The following is a 19,132-nucleotide window of genomic DNA, read 5'->3' as shown; positions in this document are numbered from 1 at the left end:
CAACCCTGCCTCGAACAATAACTCGTAACCCTTTGTAACCACAATCCAAAGTTTCGCGCTTCATCGTTTTATCGCCTTTAACTCGAACGAAGAGAGAGAGAGAGAGAGAGAGAGAGAGCGTTAAAGCTGAAAGCACGTTTCGTTTTCGATGCACTCCTGGCTTTCGATACAGTTTATTTCGAGTTATCGGTGTTCGCGATCTGTGAAAGGTATATAAGCCATAAATCGTTCGAATCGCGTATTTATAATATGTTTCATGAGCATAATGGCGCGCAATAGTGTCGTTTGTCACGTTGAACGATTTCTCGGAGTGTCGTTATTTTCGCCCATTATTTTCCTTCCCTTTTACGCGTTAGCGTCAGCCACATTCATCGACCGCGCAGACATCTTTATCGATCATCGACAATTACCGAATAGGGCATTGACGATCAAGGATGTCGATACAAGCGAACCGCATCCTACGCGACCGAACTATTGTTCCATCTCGAGGTGTGCGCGCCTGTTCGAAAGGCCAGCCTACCTATAGAGATTAATAAGGACCGGTCCATTGCACGGGATTAGTCGTTTCTCGATGCAACCGCTCGCTCTTGTGCCTCTTGTACGTTTTCCGTCCCAACCTTTCACCGTAAACACGCGGTTGGCGCCTAAACTGCGAGCTGATCAGACTTTCCGGCTACGCTTATCTCGATTTTTCCCTTGCCCCGATACGAATCGCCAACAACCGCCAATTAGCAATGGCCGCGCGTGCCAATGTTTCCTCTTTCTCCGACAAACTCCATAGTTTCTCTCTTTATCGCCGGCGGGGCCCTCTTTATCGGTCGGCCATTGATCGAAACCAATTTAGGCTCGTTCAATCGCCCCTGAAATTAAGTTCCGTGAACGAGGAACGGTGTAAAGAAGGTTGCACCTTTGCTCGCATACGGTGCGCGAATTCGTGAAACGTATCGGTACGTTTTCGTGTTGCGCATCGCGTCGCGTGAATCTTCTCTGGCGAGAGAAAAAAAGATTCGAAGGAGGGGAAAAAAGAAGAAAAGAAGGTCTCGGATGTATAAGACGCTAAAACGTCGGAATAAAAAATTGTTATCTCGTTCGTCGCTTGGAGCGACGTTGCCTCTTCCAAAGATGGTCATCCATATGATTCAGAGGAGAGGCGAGAAAAAACGACACGTCGGTCCGTGCTACCGGTCACGACGAAACGATCGTTTCCGTAATCGGCTAATTAACGGAAAACGGCTATGTGTCCCTCGAAACTTGGATATATAGGTCTCTGGACGGGGCCACGGAGGCAACACAGCCAGCGTCTCGACGCTCGACACGAGAGAGGGTCCACGTCATCGATTCTTCGCGCTCGGACGAACAGTTTTGGCCGGCTCGCTGCCTCTCGCGTGTGGAGAACGTGCAATGGCCACTACATAGGTGTACATGCACACCTATATAGGAGAGACAGTGCAAGAAGTGGGCAGGAGTGAGGCTGTGAGAGCACGTCTATAAATAGGACCAAGATCGAGATGAGGCCTCCTCTGCACTTCGTGATACCTTCTCTCCTTTTCCCGCCATCTTCTCCATCTTCCTCTCCTCTCTACTCTTCCTCTTCCCTATGCTTCTTTTTCTCAACTCCTCGTCCATCCTTCTTTCACCTCGTCCCGCGCCTCTATCTCTGTCCCTTTCTCCTTCTCTTCGTCCCCTGTCTCCGTTCCTCTCCTTTCTTTTACTCTCTTTCTCTCGATTCTCCGTCCTCGTCGCCATCCGCCGTTTCCCGCTTTCTCTTTCGATCCTTCCATTTCACTCGCGCTCCGGGCCGAGTACATCTCCCTCTCCCTCTCTCTTCCTCCTTTTCCCCCATTCGTCTCATCTCTCCGTTTAGCTCCTCGGCTCCTAAACCACTTCTTCTCCTTCTCCGTTCCCTCTCCGTTACAGACATCCCTCCCACTAACGACTGACAAGCACGACGACGCGCTCCTCGCACGACACATAAGGATCGCGTATACGCTGGCGCGCGTGCAGCCGAGCAAAAAAATGTCGTAAAATATAGTTCCTCCGTGGATATGCAAGCTACGACGGGCCGGGCCCTCGAAGAAGAAAAATGCGCGTTGGGTCGCGCGACCGGCCGCTCTTGGGACGATCGAATCGATGGGACGAGTCAGGTAACATCCACTCCTCGTTCCTCGCGGTTGATCGTAGGTGTTGCTGAAATTTGATTCCCCGCCGCGACGCTGCACCGACGCGACTTCCGATCATGCGCGCGCATTCATCCCCGCGTTGCAACTCGCCGCGGTACCTTCCGACTTCCGACATTTAACCACACGAGTGATCAGATACGTCATTGCTTTTTTATCTCTCCTTCGATCTTCTTTTTTTTCGTAGTTTCTCTTCCATTCTTTCTCGGATTAAACGATGAAGAAATAGATACGTAGATTTAGGGAAATACCGTATCACGAAACGTCGATTTTCCTCGCTTCTACCGGCGGATTGCTCGCGATCGTCGAGAAACATGCTGCGTTTATCTTACTCTTTTTTATTTATTTATTTTTTTTTCTAATATTTCCAAGGCGATGTTCTATCTCGGGGCCTGGGATAGGAGGCGAAGTGCGGCGCGCATCGACGCGGCAAAACGAGCATTCCGCTTTCATTCGCGCCGCATAACGATACACCCGGCCTGCGTGTCGCATCGATCTTATAAACCAGCATCAAACGGAGAGCAGCCGAATGAGCGGAGCCGGCCAGCCAGCCTCAGCCACACCCCGACGCGATTAAACCTGTTGCTGCTTCGCTCGTGCTTCGGCTCGGCTCCATAGACGCGTACACGTAGGTGTTCGACTGCGAGTATATGCGGAGATCGCTCTTAAACTCTTCGGACGAATGCTCGAGGACGCGTAGTTACCAGTTTCTAATCAATAGATTCCGGACGATTGACGATTGTCGATGGAGGAACGCGAGATATTTTCTTGCCTTTGCCACTCCAGCTTCTCCTTACAGTTACATATCTTTTAGCAATTCGTATAATTTGCTTATTTTATCTGTAATTTTTACGCGTACTGTAAATCTTATTTGATATGTAATAAAGAAAGGAAAATTTTTATAACCGTGTAATGAGTATAATGATGTTTCAAAAAAGAATCGTATCGACGGGTAGAAAATCGAAAGGTTTTATTACGAATGGAATAAATCATGTTTACAAAAGGACAAAAATAATAACAAAAATAATAACGTGATATGATAGTAAATATCTAGGAAAAGACAAAGAGCGGGGAAAAAAAATTATCCGTTCGATTCATCCCTACGATCGGTTTCGCTTACCTTTGACTTATGACTCTCGCCACTCTAACGTTGTCCAACGAGATCGATGCAAGAGCAGCGTATATAACCGAGCTACCGAGGACTCGAATTTCGCGTCTCCAGTAACGGAGTGACGCAATTCGGTAAGCCGGCCGCGAGGGGTGAAGCGGATGCTAGGTGGGCCGTGAACAGAAATTAGGGGGTAGGTTTCACGTAATAAAACCGATCTTATCGTAACGTTTAATTCGGTGGCCTGTTTATTTTCGGGCCGCGACGAATCGATCGATGATAAAACACGGCACGCCAAACTCTGAACCAACGATTTCCAACGATTGTATTCCTCTCCGTACAGAACGAAATTCCTTTCACCAATTCTATTCCATTCCACTTTTATCGATTACGTAAGTTTCTCATTCGTCCGGCATGTATATACGTGTAGCTAGAAACATGGATAAATTGGTAACGAGTAAGAGTAAGAGTGGAAAACAGTGGAAAAGACGGACGAGAATAAAGCGGAAAGAATCCTTGGATCGGGTCGCGGCGCGTACGGAGCAGCATCCGGAGAAGTCCTCGCTGGGGGTTAGGGTCACGTCAACGTAAAACCAAGGTAGAGATCGTGGCGGTGGAGGCAGCGTATGCGGCGTGGTGGGGAAGGGCAAAAAGGTGGCGAGAGAGAGCGAGGGGGATTCATTGAGGAACGGCACGTGCGGAGAGGACAGAGCGCTGGCGAGGAGAGAGAGCCCGATGGAACGAACGGTCACGACAGGGGGTAGAGGCCGGGGCCAGAGGGGCAACACGGGGTTGCCTGGCGACCGTCAGCCGACGGGTTGCCCCTGGCGACTGATTGCGTCACTGCAGCGCCGTATGACGTCACGCGACGCCACTGCCCTTGACCGCTCGAGTCCGGGAAGAGCGTTCCGCCGACCCTCTCCTTCCCCTCCCGCTCTGCAAGAGGAAGGGGTGGCTCTGACGCCGACGTAATCCCGGAGGGGCGAGTTAAGGGGTAGTGGGTATCGTATGCACGTTGCGAGGTATACTCGCGTTTTCCACTACCACCACCTCCACCACCACCACTACCGCAGAGGGTTGCAAAGGCGATACAAAAATAGTCCGCTCGTACGTTCGTAGATATTTTAGGAATTACGTTGATCGCCGCTCGTTATTTTTACCGCGCCGGTCACTTTATGCGCCGTTGCAACGATTTGATACTCTTTTCTTTCTTTTTCTTCTTCTTCTTCTTCCTTCTCTTTTTCTTTTTCCAGGGTCCCGTGAAGCGAAGAATGATAATAAGATTAGAACGGGCATCGATCGGTGGAAGAAGGATGATTACGCTTTCGTCACTTCGTTTCTTTCCCTCTTTCGTAGGCTTGTAAGTGCATTAACGTCAACGGGATTCCTCCGTACCGTGGATCGATTTTGGAACGATAAAACAACACCTGCTTCTCCTCTTTGCGTCGTCGGTGAGTTACGGAATGGAAATAGGAGATTGAAAATTTATCGAGATTAATTTTCGTTTATTTGTCGCAGGATATACCGATTGTACATTTGGCGAATAACCGCGTATTGGCGAATAATCGAGGCTGCCAGTCATCGACTCGATCTTCCCGTTTACCGGATGTTATGATCCGTTTCAACTAATAAATAGTCGAGGAAAGTGCATAGCGCCGGATACATACAAATGTGAACGCTTTACGTTTCGTTCAAATATTTTATAACTCCGCAATGCTCCTATTGGAATGGAATTGCGATTCGTAGGCGGGAAACGTACGCGCGTAACTTGCTGCTCCAAGCCCACTGTACAATGAAAAAGCAAAAAATGAAGCGATTACTACTCAACTTTCTACCATTTACGTCATAAGTGCATCTTGGGAAAAAATCGAATTATTTCGATTTCCAGATACGTACAGATTTAGACGTCATCTCTCGAAATTTCGACAACACGGAGGTATATAAATTTTCAAAATATTTTTTTATATCGAATAAAATTATATTCATTTATTAAATTTTAATCGCCTTATACATTTTGTACTTGTTTCGTCACATTTTACGATACGATAATACGTATCTTATATATAATTGTATAATTTTTAATAAAATAATTGCATGAAATATACGATTAGAAAGTGATTTTTTTATACCCATTCTATATTTTTGCACTTTGAATTTTTACAATTTCAGTTTCTATGGTGCGTACGTATGCAAGTGTATGTGTATACCGAACCCTATTCAGCTGACGTCTATTCATTCACTCTGTTCATCCATTCATGAAATGCAATGAAGTATTGCGCATGCGCAAATTTTCGTTTCCTTTTGCTTTTCAAACTTACATCTTATCGACTGTTGAAATAATTGCTTCGATTCTATGAAAATTGCATTACATTTATAATTTCATTCCAAAATTTCGAAGAAATATGTTTGTCTTCAAAAAATTATTTTACATATTCTACTAAAAAGTTGCCAATAAATAGAAGATAAGGTACGAAATAGATTTCCTTTCTTATGACAGTTTGTGTTCCATGTCCTGAATTACCGATCGTACAAATAGTTGTTTTGATGTGCCCTCTATAATTTAGAGCGGCGAATTTAAGAATTACATTCAATATGTAAATATATATTAATATTATATTAGGATTTGTTTTAAATGTTTAGATAACAATAGATATATGTACAGGATTATTCACTACAATCAAATTCATGTTTTATATAGAACATAAAAAATATTCTGAAATTTTATTCATAAATATATTTCTAAATAAAAATTTATTGTTATCCTAACAGCAGAAAAAGTCTTAATATTATGTATATATTACATAAAATACGTATATACGTATTATACGTATCTTTATCCAGTATGAATATATGGTTTGATCAATATATATTATATGTATATTTTTATATGTATATTTTATATACATTTTTATATTTCTGTATGTATTCACTTAATATACTTTTAATTCTTGTATATAGTATACATATATATATTTTATATATATCTTTATCTTGTCATATATTGTACATTGTCTTATATGCTGATATTTTGGCCAATAGTTGATTTGACTACTTTTCTGATTAATGATTGACTTATACTACTTGTCCGTCACAATAAATTCAGCTATGTTATTTACCAGAAAGCAATATAAAACAAATATGTATATCAAATTTCAAACTTTTAATTAAGATTAAGAAAATAATAAAAAATGATATTTTTGACAATATGATAACATAAAGAAATAAGGATGCAAGATTTAAATTTCCAAAAAACTCAGTACTAAATACCTACGTATAAATCCAATATATAAAAATACTTCTTACATTATATTCTTTTAATATATCTTAATCATAAAATCAATCAAATATTCTATTCGACCGAGAAAAGGGATAAATATGCAAAAAAATAGATATTTCTAGAAACTATAAAGAAACTGTTGAAAAAAATGATTTAAAATTTTAAAAATAATAGCAGTTGCAAATATATAACTGATATTTCTCAGATAAAAAATAAAAGTATAAAGTATAAAAATAAAAGTATAAGTATAAAAATAATATTTTAAAAATTAAAAAAATTATTTAAAAAATGATATAAAACTTTAAAAAAATAACAATTGCAATAGCTAACAGTATATGGTATAGAATTATTAAAATTTTATAAAAATTCTTTCTTGGCGAGCTTTTTTCTTTCTCTTTTGACAAAATTTCGTTAAAAATTGTTGGACTTAAAATTTTTGAAAAAAAATTTATTATATACTTCTAATAATATAATATTTTAATATAAAATTAAAAAATTAGCCAAAATTTCGTTTCTACAATTTCATTTCAGGAATTTGACATTATCTCCAAGAATTTGACATCATTTCCAAGAACCGGCAAAATTCTTGGAAAAATTTCTCGAGCGACCTTCTATCAACTTATATTTTCCTAATATAAAATGGCAAAATTCAAAAAATAGAAAAATTTCTTAAACAACCTTCTATCAACTTATATTCTCCTGATACAAAGTGGAAAAATTGGTCAAAATTGAAAAATTGAAAAATTCAGGAATTATAAAAGTATATAAAGTAAATATACAAAATATATAGGATTTTTTAAGAAAAGAAAAAAATAGATTTATAAAATTTTATATGAAATATAAATACAAAATTAGCTATCTCTAAGTTCTATATACTTACAATATATAAAAATTGAATAAAATAAATTTTCTTAAGATTTTTAATCAATATGTAATAACGAAAGAAAATGATAAAGTTATTTAAATTTTAAAATTATTTCTTGATCATATAATTTTCTTAAGAATTATTATTTCTTTTTAAGAAAAAATAAAAAGTGATTAGAATAAGAATTGATCTTTAATGCCATCTCTTGAGTACAAAGAACATTTCTTCAAAGAATTATTTTTCTTCAACAGTACTTATAGATGACGTTGATGATCAATTCTTATTTTATTTTATTAATATGTTTTTGAAAAAATTTCTATAGCATTCGTAAGATGGCATTAATAATCAATTCTTATTCTATCTTTATCTTCATCTATTAATTGCTTTTCTTGTTTTATATATTGATGTTATTCGTCATCTTTTTCATATAATTTGCAACAATTAAGAAATTTTGATATTTCCCAAAAAATAATTTCAATTACCAATAAGAAATTTATTTAATTTTATTTATACTAATAATGTGCAATAAGAATATTTGAATATTTTTTGAAATGCACAACTAATTAAATATTAGAAAAGATAAAAATATTTTTATGCATGATATATTGTATTTTTATTCTATGTACTTTATATTTTTTTTATTTGTTATAAAAAATGATATTAACTTATTCTTGGTAAATTACTAAGAATAGTTATACGCATAACTAATTATAAGGATAAAAAATAAAATAATTATAATCTTTATCAAGAGAAGATATAAATTTAAAAAAAAATAAAAATTATTTTTTATATAAATTTTTAAGTATTCAATATTTATAAAAATATTTTATATTTTAACCAATGGAATTTAGTAACGTGTTTTTTATTACATAGTTGCGTACACACATATATATTGGATTAGATGATTGCGTATTATTCACGTTCACGAATGAAAACAGCTTGTTGGTTATGTTAGACAGGTTAAGTTTTTTAAAATGTTTGTTATGTTATTAACAATGTGAATGCATCATGCAAATACAAGAAATAAGATTTCTTGGTTCTTGCTTCATTCTTATATTCCTCAATATTGGAATATCTGGTGGCATTGGTGGAGGTTAGTAATTAGCAATTTCATATATAGTTATAAATTAACTTATTATTAAATAATTATTTGTGACTAAATATTTATTAGGACATTCTTTTACATACAAATCGATAGGTTCTTATATCGATACAAGTATTGGTTCAGATGTATTTTTTGAAATTATATATCCACCGGAATTGGAGTATACGTATAAATTAAGGCCCGCGAAAGATTTTGGAGCGCCATTCGTACGTATATGAAAACAGTATAATTTATATAAAATTATAAGTAAAAATTTAATTTTGAGTTATTGTTTATATTTATATTTTTAGAATGCAAGTTTTTTAGAAGAAAAAATTCCTTTAGTACCAACTGATCCTCCTCATGGCTGTCAAATAGTAAGAAATGCAAAAGAATTAAAAGGTAGAATTGCATTAGTTGAGAGAGGAGATTGTAGTTTTTTTGCTAAAAGCATAATGGCAGAAGAAGCTGGAGCAAAAGCTGTAATCATAGCAGATTATCATTCATCTTCTATGGAAGAATCAATAACTAATTCTTTATGGGCTGATTATTATTATATAGAGATGATACGCGATGATACTATTCCGTCATCAAAGACTGTAAACATTCCCGCTGGATTTTTGCTCGGTAAGAACGGCAAAATGATCCGGCAGACTCTAAAACGTTTGAATCAACCATTTGCCTTAATCAATATCCCAGTGAATTTAACTTATACTTCTTTAGATAAATTACATCAACCTCCTTGGTTGTTTTGGTGATTTCCTTGGTGGTTTTGTTATTCATAGAATTTTTCGTTGATTTTTATATCATAAAGCAAATAACTTAAAAAGATAATAAATTTTGAAATTATTACTAAAAAAATGGGATTAGTTGCAATCAAAATAATCATAAAAAATTTATTGTAATTGTAAATGATAAGAAATGTAATTTTATCAAATTTATTCTTGTGAATTAGCAATTATTTTGTAAGAGGTTGAGTTTCTCTTTCTAACCATTCAAGTGCTTGAATATTTTCTGGTCCTTGCAATAGAGGTTTTATAGTATTCAAACATTTTGCATGATAATTATTCAAATATTGAATCTGAAAAGAAATTGTAATCAATTATTTTAAAGTAATTAATATAAGAAGAACAAATTGAATCTATACCTCAACATCCGTTAATAAGGAAACATCAAGTAGTTTAGTTTGAATAGGCACCAATGTAACTGTTTCAAAAGTAAGAAAACCACGATTCTTATGATTATAATGTGTATTTGCCTTTACTATCAATTCTATATTTTCCAATCTAATGCCAAATTTTTCATCTTCATAATATCCTGGTTCTAATGATTTTATTAGTTATATTAATAGATATACTATATATATATATACATTATATATATATATATATATATATAATGATGAAAAAAAATTTTTTATATTATACCATTTGAAAGAAACATGCCAGGTTGTAAACCTGGATCATCAGGATATGGTCTCCAAGAAATACTGATTGGTCCTTCATGAACATTTAGATATGAACCTATTCCATGTCCTGTACCATGAAGATAATTGAGACTGTAATTGTATATTTAAATATAAATAAATAGTATTTTCCATTTTATAAGCAAAATAAATACATTTACCCAACATTCCATAAATTTTCTCGAGCAAGTGTATCAAGATAATTTCCTTGTATCATTAAAGGAAAGATCGTCGATGAAAGACGACATTGTCCCTTAAATACTCTCGTGAAACATTCGCGCTCAAAATTTGTTGGATTACCAAAGTGTAATGTTCTTGTAACATCTGTGGTACCATCTTGATATTGTGCTCCAGAATCACAAAGATAAATTTCTTTATCTGTAATTGGTACATCTGTTTTCAATGTTGGCAGATAATGAATTATTGCTGCATGTGGTCCAACTGAAGATATTGTAGGAAAGCTGAGTCCAATAAAATGTTCTTGTTCCCTTTTGAATAATAAATATTATGATTAACATTTCTATTATCTAAATTTATAATCTATATTTAAATTTTATAATATTATATACAAATTTTCTTACTGTCTAAATTTTTCAAGTTGAGCTGCTCCAGATATTTCTGTGACAGTATTCTTTTTATTTTTAATTTGATCTTCTAACCAAGCAAAATATTTTACAAGCGCAACTGAATCTCGTACATGTGCCGCTTTCATTCCCGCTATTTCAGTATTATTTTTTACTGCCTTCATGATGCTTATCGGAGTAATTTTTATATGTTTCTTTGCTTCTCCACAATCAGCATGTAAAGCATAACTAGAACTATTACTTAGCCATATTTTATCATCATTTATGCACAAATTCGCAATTTTCTTTAAACAATTATGTATATCTTCATATGGATGATAAATTAAATTTATTTCTTCAATAATCAATTGTTGTTGAGCTTCTTCTGTAAGTTTGCTTGTATCAATGAATAAATGTAAATGATCTAATGTAAGAATGATATATGCAAAGAAGACAGGATTATAAGGTATATCAGATCCTCTTAAATTTAAAATGTATGCTATTTCATCTAAAGCTGTGATTACAAGTGCTTTTACTTTATTTTTGTTCATTACTTCCCTACATAATTTCACTTTTTTCCCTGCTATACACCCAGAAAATTGTAATGATTGAGGTACAATAATATTAGCTGTAGGAGCAGGTTGTTCATCACCCCAAACTTTATCAATAAGATTCTCCTCAAGAGGCATCAAGCAATGACCAGCAGCAGTTAAACTAGTATGTAAAACTACCCATTCTGTATAACTTATTAAATTAGAATCTGCACCAACAGTAGATTTAGGAGGTAAATTACAAGTCAACCAAGCAGCTCTAGTTGGAGTGTCCAATAAACCTTCTTTCATTAAAGTCCATTCTTCTGGTGGATCAAATTCAGCTAAAGCTTGCATATAGTATCTTCCATCAGTCCAGAGTAAAGCTTTGTTTTGTGTAATAATTGCAGTACCAAAAGAACCAGTGAAACCACTTATGAAACAAATTCTTTTATCATGCTCTCTTAAATATTCTGATTGATGAGCATCATCTGAACTTACAATTAAAGCCTGAATACCTTTCTCTTTAAGTCCACCTATTTGAACAGCTTTCATTAATTCTCGTAGTTTAGCTAATTTAATTATACCACTTCTTTGGGCCATATTGATGTTTGTCTTTTATTAATATATAATATACTAAAACAAAAAAAATGTTTAATTTTATATAAATTAGAAAAATTCATGTAATATTTTAATCAATATGATAATAATTAAAAATAAAATTTAAAATTAATATATTTACCAATATATGTATTTGTGACACGAATATCACTCAATTTGTACCATACATTTGAATTATAACACTGTTATCTTATCGAAATAAAAAAGTAATCTTATCAAACGTTTTATGAATATAATGAAAAATTATTAGGAGTATATCAAATATAAATTCAATAATATAAATTGATGTATAAAATTTGAAAATGTATGATGTTTTACGTACTAGCCATTATTTTACATAAGGTTAGAAAGAACATGCTATTTGAATCGTATAATTTATAACGTAATTTTTTGACAGTTATCTTGAGAACCGTTGTTATTCTTACGATTTATAATTAAGCGGTGTATCAGAATTTTTTGAACTTTTATTGTTATTATTATCATAACAATAACTTCATTGATATTTACGTTTTACAAAAATTTTTCGTAATTATCAATATGCTATCTAACACTTAAAAATTGACAAATTTTTTCTTATTTTTGTAACTAACAATATTTATTTAAATATATTATATATTAAAATAAATACGAAAATGTAAAAATAATATATATATATACACTTATTTATATTAATTAATAAAGAGTTGTAAAAGAGAATTATCATTTTAAGAAAAGATATAACATCACAATGTAAGTATATATTTATTTATGCAAATCATTGTTTTTTAATTACTATCTAAATTTTAATATTAATTTTACTATTAAATTTTAATCTTTTCTAGCATGTTGAACTTAACAAGATATTGTACTTCAACAATGATGAGAAGTAATATAATAAAGTTTCTTCCAATTAAAAAAAATTTATATACATATACTCCAAAATCAATAATTACAAATACAACTCTTACATTAATGAAAAGGAATTCTATTTTGCATAAAGTATTGTATATAAGTATATAATAATACATATGTATAGCTATATATTTAATGTATAATAATATAATTTTAAATAATTTTATGTAATAATTTAATTTCAGGATTTATTTAAAGGATATAATATCATTACAAAAGGATTTGCATCAAAATCAAGTCAGAAATCAGATAAAGTTTTGGGCAAATGGTTATTAAGTTGTAGTGGCATGATTTTTGTAGCTGTTATTTTAGGTACAGTTTTTTATTGGTTTTTTTATTATTGCGCTTGTACTATCATAAAAGCAGTTGTAGATAAAACTTATGGAAAATAAATTTATCATAATTTAGGAATACTTTAAACGAATATTCATTATTACAATTAATACATATGCTTATAACATGTTAATATATTTATATATAATAAAATTCTATTATAAAACAATATAAATAAAGAAATTGAAAAAGAACTATTATTTGTATTTTACCTATGAATTTAGGAGGTGTAACAAGACTTACAGAATCTGGTTTATCCATGGTTACTTGGAAATTACTTGGAGAAAAAATGCCAATTACTGAAAATCAGTGGCATGCAGAATTTGAACGTTATAAACAATTTCCTGAATATAAAATGTAAGAGTTTTACAATATAAAATAATATTATTTATAAAATTCATTTTTTATATTATTTTAATTTTTTTTTAGTAATAATCAAAATATGACATTGGAAGAATTTAAACGAATTTGGTGGATGGAATATTTGCATAGAATGTGGGGACGTTTGATAGGTGCTGTTTTCATAGTTCCAGCTACTTATTTTTGGGCAAAAGGTATGCTAAAACCAGGCATGAAAATCAGAATAACCATTTTGGGTTCATTAATTGGTTTACAAGGACTCATGGGTTGGTATATGGTTAAATCGGGTTTAGAAGATCGTTTCGTGGAACCCTCAGACGTACCCCGCGTCTCACAGTATCGTTTGGCTGCGCATTTGGGAATAGCATTTCTATTATATACAGGATTTTTATATAATGCTTTAAATTACTTGGTTCCTGCTCAAAAATTAATTCTTAATAATTCAAATGTTAATATTAGTGATCTGAAATCAAAACTGAAGAAATTTAGAATATTGGTTCATTTAACGAAAGGACTAGTCTTCTTTACTGCTTTGTCCGGAGCTTTCGTTGCAGGAATGGATGCAGGTCTTATTTATAATACATTTCCAAAAATGGCAAATAAATGGATACCAGATGATATATTTGCGATATCACCTATATGGAAAAATTTTACTGAAAATCCAACTACAATACAATTTGATCATCGAATTCTGGTATATTTTAAGAAAAAATAATTGAATCAAATTATGATATTATAAACTAAAATATAATATTATAAATTAAATTTGTTTTTTACAGGGTATTACAACTTTATCATTAATAACTTATATTGCAATTGCATCTCGTAAATATAAACTTCCGGGTAATGCAAAAAAAGCTGCAACAGCAGTTCTTTGTGCTGGCTATTTACAAGTGCTATTAGGTATTTCAACATTGTTGCATCATGTACCTTTACCAATAGCTGCATCTCATCAATCTGGCAGTCTTATTGTTTTGAGTACAATGATATGGTTATGTCATGAATTAAAATATTTAAAATATGTATTAAAATAAATTTATAAAATATCTTGTATATTTTATTTTATTTTTTTGTTACTTAAAAATTCATAAAAAAAAGTGCTACAATAGTTTCATAATATTATATTTTATTTGACAATGCATAAATTATAATGATTAATATTTATGGAAAATCATTTACATTCATTTTAAGGCAATATATTTATTATACAAATATATCAAATTTTAAGTAATTTTATATCATTGAAAATGTATTTTCAATTTCATATTAAAAAGAACAAATAAACATTTAATTTAAAATAATATTAAACAAATATTAACATTTTTAGATTATATTTTGCGAACGTGACTGGATTATTTTTAAAAAATAAAAAATTTATTACTAACATCATTTATTTATTTTTATGCTTTATGCATATGATAAATATTTAATAATGTTAGTACTAACATTTAATTTCAAAAATTAGTTTTAATAAGTAATATTACTTATTCAATTAGTTTAAAAAATGTGTAAACCCTGCTTAATGAATAATTGCTATTTAATTATAATAATATTTTTTATTAACATTTCAAAAAATTTTTTCATATTTTATAATTTCTGATTAGCAATACAATGAATTCAATTTTACTTTTATTGGCAGTTGTTCTACCTCATCTCCAATCAGTCGTCCTTTAATCTTTGTTTTTCGTTTAAAACGCCTTATATTGGTCCAACATAGCATTATTAATATTAAGCAGTAGCAATATTTAAGAGGCGTTCTAAATTGCACTTTCATTATTGTAACACTTTTTATTTACACTCGTCATATTTTTATTTTATTATATGACAATTGCGCCGCATCACATTTTTATTCAACATTATACGGACATGAGTATTAAAAAAAGGAAAATGTATATTATCATTCATACAAATACAAATTATATCACTTAAAAAAACGCAACATTTATATTAAAATCTTTATATGAAATATGCGTGAAAATATAGTTTAATTAATACTATACACAAAATAATCTTCTTGTATTATTTGAATATCAATCAAATGAACTTAAAATGCAGTCTCTTGCTATGTACTGTAAATAACACAAATTCTATATTGCAAAACTAATATCAGTCTGATAGAATTTATTGTTCCATTGAGAATCTTATGTCTTAATTCCTGGTAACAAATGTCTCTATAAATGCAGTATTATCATTTTCATATTTATAATATATGAACTCAAGTCTATTTATACATAATCGATAAAACAAATGGAAAATATTTCATTTTTTAATTCTTTTTTAATTATTAGACATAGAATTTTGTGCCTTTGATCAGTCATGAACTAATTGATCAATATTTTAATTGATACGATCGTCAATTATCGATTATGTGTGTTTAGACTAAAGCTCATCAAAAATAATATTTTAGACAATGTTGCAGTTTTACTAAAGAAATGTCGGTTTAAACAACATTATTCAGTATTTATATATTCTTAATGCATCATTAATTACAGATTATTGAACAAAGAGATTTTATTTTTGCTAATTCTTGAACACAATTACTGATGTAAATAAATGAATAATATAGTGAATAATATATGGAACTTTTAAATTTACAGACTTAAAACAAGTGCTTGCTTTATTTGCACTGATGTTTATAATGTATCAAAAAAATGCATAATAGTTAATGCAAGATTTTTCTTAATATGAACAGGGTTTCATACATTTATGTTCATATTTTTAATGATTGCTTCCAGTCATTTCTATCACTTGTATGCAATAATCCAATTTATAAATAAATTACTTATAAGATTAAATATGTTTGCTTTGACACTCAAATTGAGAATAGTGGAACCAACATATGTATCTGTATACATACATATTATATATTACGTATTATACATACACGCACACGCAATATTATATATTATAATTTTATAATCAATGCATATGAAAAAACAAACTTATCACTGCTGGGTTAGTACAGTCAATAAATTCACACGCATAATATGTCATCTGATATAATTATACTCTAGATCATTTTTTTTGTGCAACATGTGGAGCAGAAGTAAGAATTAAGTGCTATTAAACTTGAATTAGCAGTAATGATTTTATTGTGATCATTTTATTATAAGCACAAATATGAAACATAGATATGAAAGTGATTGTGCTGATAAAATTATATAAAAATTATACATTCTGCACCACATGTAATTTAATTATTAATCGTACATTTTTTCTTCTGTGCATTATTCAGCAGTATAGATCTTATATTATATCTTCTTAGTACTTATAGGAAGGAATCGTAGATTTTAGGCCACTAATAGGCCAACATGTACTTTTATGAAATAATCCAAATATATATCTTATAAACATTCACGATACATTTACAAAAAATTTAATAAATTTAATCAAAATGAAAATGTCAAAGATTTGTGTATATATTCTACATATTATGTAATAAAGCTGTTAATTTTTTTCTATTGATTTGACTTTAAAAAAATTAAAATTATTAATTATAAAAAATTCAGAAAATGTAGAATTTATAAGAAATGAAAGAAAAATGCATTGCAACAATTAGTTATATACTTTGCTCCTTTTTTCACTATTGTCCATTGTATTTTTATATTCATTCATATTTATATAATTTTTTTTATAATTTCCTTATCATTATTGTTTGTTATTATTATAATCTTTTTTAAGTGTACAATTTAATTTTTATATTATATAATTATGCAACATTGTTTAATAAGCAGCATAGAATAATTTTCTACATGTAATACTTAGTTTCCCAAGTGTTACAGCACCAGCACCTTTGTTGGTAATAACAAATAAGTATAACAACATTCCTGCTATGAGGTAAATGTTATCTCAATACCAATTATTCATAATCTTTTTTGTAAGTATTTAACTTAAACCAATGTTAATCAAAATTCTTTAACAGTTTATTTTTATATGTAGTTAGCATTTTTTTTTGAACTAGTTTATAAATTAATAAAAATTAAATAATCACAACCCACAATTTAAACGCAATATTATTTAATCCTTATAACAATTGTATATAAATATATATAATACATATAAATATATTGTCACATATTATATATATATTATATATATTTATATTTATATATATATATTTTACGAAAGTTACGTTGTAAGTGCATTTTATTATAAAAAATCACTTCAAGATTGCTGCTCTGATCTTAATAATGACACAATATAAAATTAAAAAAAAAATGTATTCTTACTTTGAATGCAGGTAAGAATATGTTTATCAGAGAAAGATGTAAGTTCAATATAACTTGTATCTGCAATATTAGTTCAACTTGTTTTCACAGGACTGTCATCTAATTTTTCTGGATTTACAATTACTTGTATTACATAGCCTGGTTGTATTTTTGCTTCTTCTATATGCATTTTATCACCTAATAACTTTCCACCAAAAAACCACCTTTGACGAGATGGTTCTAAACCTTCTTGACTCTATTCATTAAATTAAATCATAAATTAATGCAGAATAGAGGTATGAAATATAATTTGAATGATTATATACATACCTGCAATTTCTTTTTAGCAGTAGCAATAGTATCTTTACTATACACTGGCAATTTAACTTCACCTAATGTAGTTGATAATCTTAGCTTTAATGTCTGTTCAACTCCACTATCAATAGGTTCTATAAATAAATAAATATATATTAAAAATTTATTTTATTTTTAAAAATATGATTTTTAATAAAATTTAAATTTTTTACAAAAAAATTTTTTATGAAATTGCATATTACCTGAACAATCAGCAGGAGAATCTCTTCCACTATCTTCTTTCACAATATTAATTGGATATGATAAGCAATAAATGGGAACTTGATATCTGGTACCCAATTCATCATAACATTCTGTTAAAAAACCATTTGGAACAGAAATATTAGCTCCATCTAATATAGCCTGTGCTAATTGATAATCTTGAGCTTCTGCTGCTGTTGCTCCTGCTCTTAATGCATCCCATATTTCTTTACGTCCATCAAATGCAGGTGCAGTATCCCAAAATTCATCTCTTTTACTTCTTAACTGTCCTTCTGTCAAAGGTACATCTGATTTCCATCTAATTGCCTCATGACATAATGGATGATTTTTTCTTGAATTTCCTATGTAAATATAACATTTTTTTTATAATATGATAAATTCTTTATAAAATTAAAAATGTAAAAACATATTTTAAAAGTTTGATAAAACTAAAAATAGTTATGAAGATAATTTATGTTATAAAATATAATTATTCCAATTTTAAAAAATTGACAATGTTGAAATTTTAACAATTCTTTTTTTTTTAATATAATAAAAATATTCTTTATAAAGTTGTTTGATATCATAAAATATTATAATATACACATATATGTGTGTGTGTGTGTATATATATATATATATATATACAAATATATATATATCATGTAGTATATATACATATAATTCATATATATGTATAATACATATATATATATATGTATACATATAATTCAATCTTTCAATAATATTTTATGTAATAAATAATATGCAAATATCGATGCATAACACGCAATAAATGCTAGGTAGGAAGGTAAGGAAAAATCCTGAACTATCTTCAAGGTTAACTGTTGTTGATTGCAATTTCTACGCGCAAAATTTCATTTTAATTTTTACCTGAATTTACTCTCGTAGAATTTCCTGTAGTATTATCAACAGAGGCATTTCTTGCCCTTGTTATACCTATGCAGCCTCCCATCCTAGGTGGCTGATGTAACCAAACATTTCACTAAAATTTAACAACACCTCACATGCCATTTTCGTCCATCTTATCCACTGAATTACAAATCGGTACCATTAGAGGCGCTATAATCGAAT

The 19,132-nt window shown here is 30.7% G+C and overlaps 4 protein-coding genes across 5 annotated transcripts; 2 read left to right on the top strand and 2 right to left on the bottom strand.

The window, feature by feature from the left end:
- Positions 1–8,077: 8,077 nt before the first annotated feature.
- Positions 8,078–9,758, top strand: LOC107996337 (PRADC1-like protein). Of its 2 annotated transcripts, none has more exons than XM_017054331.3 (3): positions 8,078–8,520; positions 8,599–8,738; positions 8,823–9,758. In XM_017054331.3, the coding sequence occupies exons 1-3, from the start codon at positions 8,436–8,438 to the stop codon at positions 9,267–9,269; spliced, it is 672 nt and encodes a 223-aa protein (XP_016909820.1). In that variant the 5' UTR covers positions 8,078–8,435; the 3' UTR covers positions 9,270–9,758. The 2 variants fall into 2 exon arrangements, with proteins under 2 accessions (XP_016909820.1, XP_016909821.1); XM_017054332.3 differs by having other exon boundaries at positions 8,284–8,520; positions 8,626–8,738.
- LOC107996335 (xaa-Pro aminopeptidase ApepP) lies at positions 9,378–11,672 on the bottom strand. The gene is made up of 5 exons (XM_017054328.2): positions 10,558–11,672; positions 10,138–10,464; positions 9,939–10,069; positions 9,659–9,834; positions 9,378–9,592 (listed from the first exon to the last, which is right to left on the bottom strand). The coding sequence occupies exons 1-5, from the start codon at positions 11,670–11,672 to the stop codon at positions 9,470–9,472; spliced, it is 1,872 nt and encodes a 623-aa protein (XP_016909817.2). The 3' UTR covers positions 9,378–9,469.
- A 603-nt stretch (positions 11,673–12,275) lies between these two features.
- LOC107996336 (cytochrome c oxidase assembly protein COX15 homolog) lies at positions 12,276–14,327 on the top strand. The gene is made up of 6 exons (XM_017054330.3): positions 12,276–12,419; positions 12,512–12,668; positions 12,767–12,893; positions 13,139–13,271; positions 13,344–13,968; positions 14,054–14,327. Exons 2-6 carry the CDS (start codon positions 12,513–12,515, stop codon positions 14,306–14,308), a joined length of 1,296 nt encoding a protein of 431 aa, XP_016909819.1. The 5' UTR covers positions 12,276–12,419; position 12,512; the 3' UTR covers positions 14,309–14,327.
- On the bottom strand, positions 14,321–19,073 carry LOC107996334 (ubiquitin domain-containing protein 1). Its single transcript, XM_017054326.3, has 4 exons — positions 18,932–19,073; positions 18,040–18,399; positions 17,813–17,931; positions 14,321–17,738 (listed from the first exon to the last, which is right to left on the bottom strand). The coding sequence occupies exons 1-4, from the start codon at positions 19,011–19,013 to the stop codon at positions 17,577–17,579; spliced, it is 723 nt and encodes a 240-aa protein (XP_016909815.1). The 5' UTR covers positions 19,014–19,073; the 3' UTR covers positions 14,321–17,576.
- Between the last annotated feature and the right edge of the window lie 59 nt (positions 19,074–19,132).

This window comes from Apis cerana, linkage group LG15, assembly GCF_029169275.1.
Source record: "Apis cerana isolate GH-2021 linkage group LG15, AcerK_1.0, whole genome shotgun sequence".
In the NCBI taxonomy this organism is placed as follows: domain Eukaryota; kingdom Metazoa; phylum Arthropoda; class Insecta; order Hymenoptera; family Apidae; genus Apis; species Apis cerana.
This window is presented reverse-complemented; position numbering and strand designations above follow the sequence as displayed.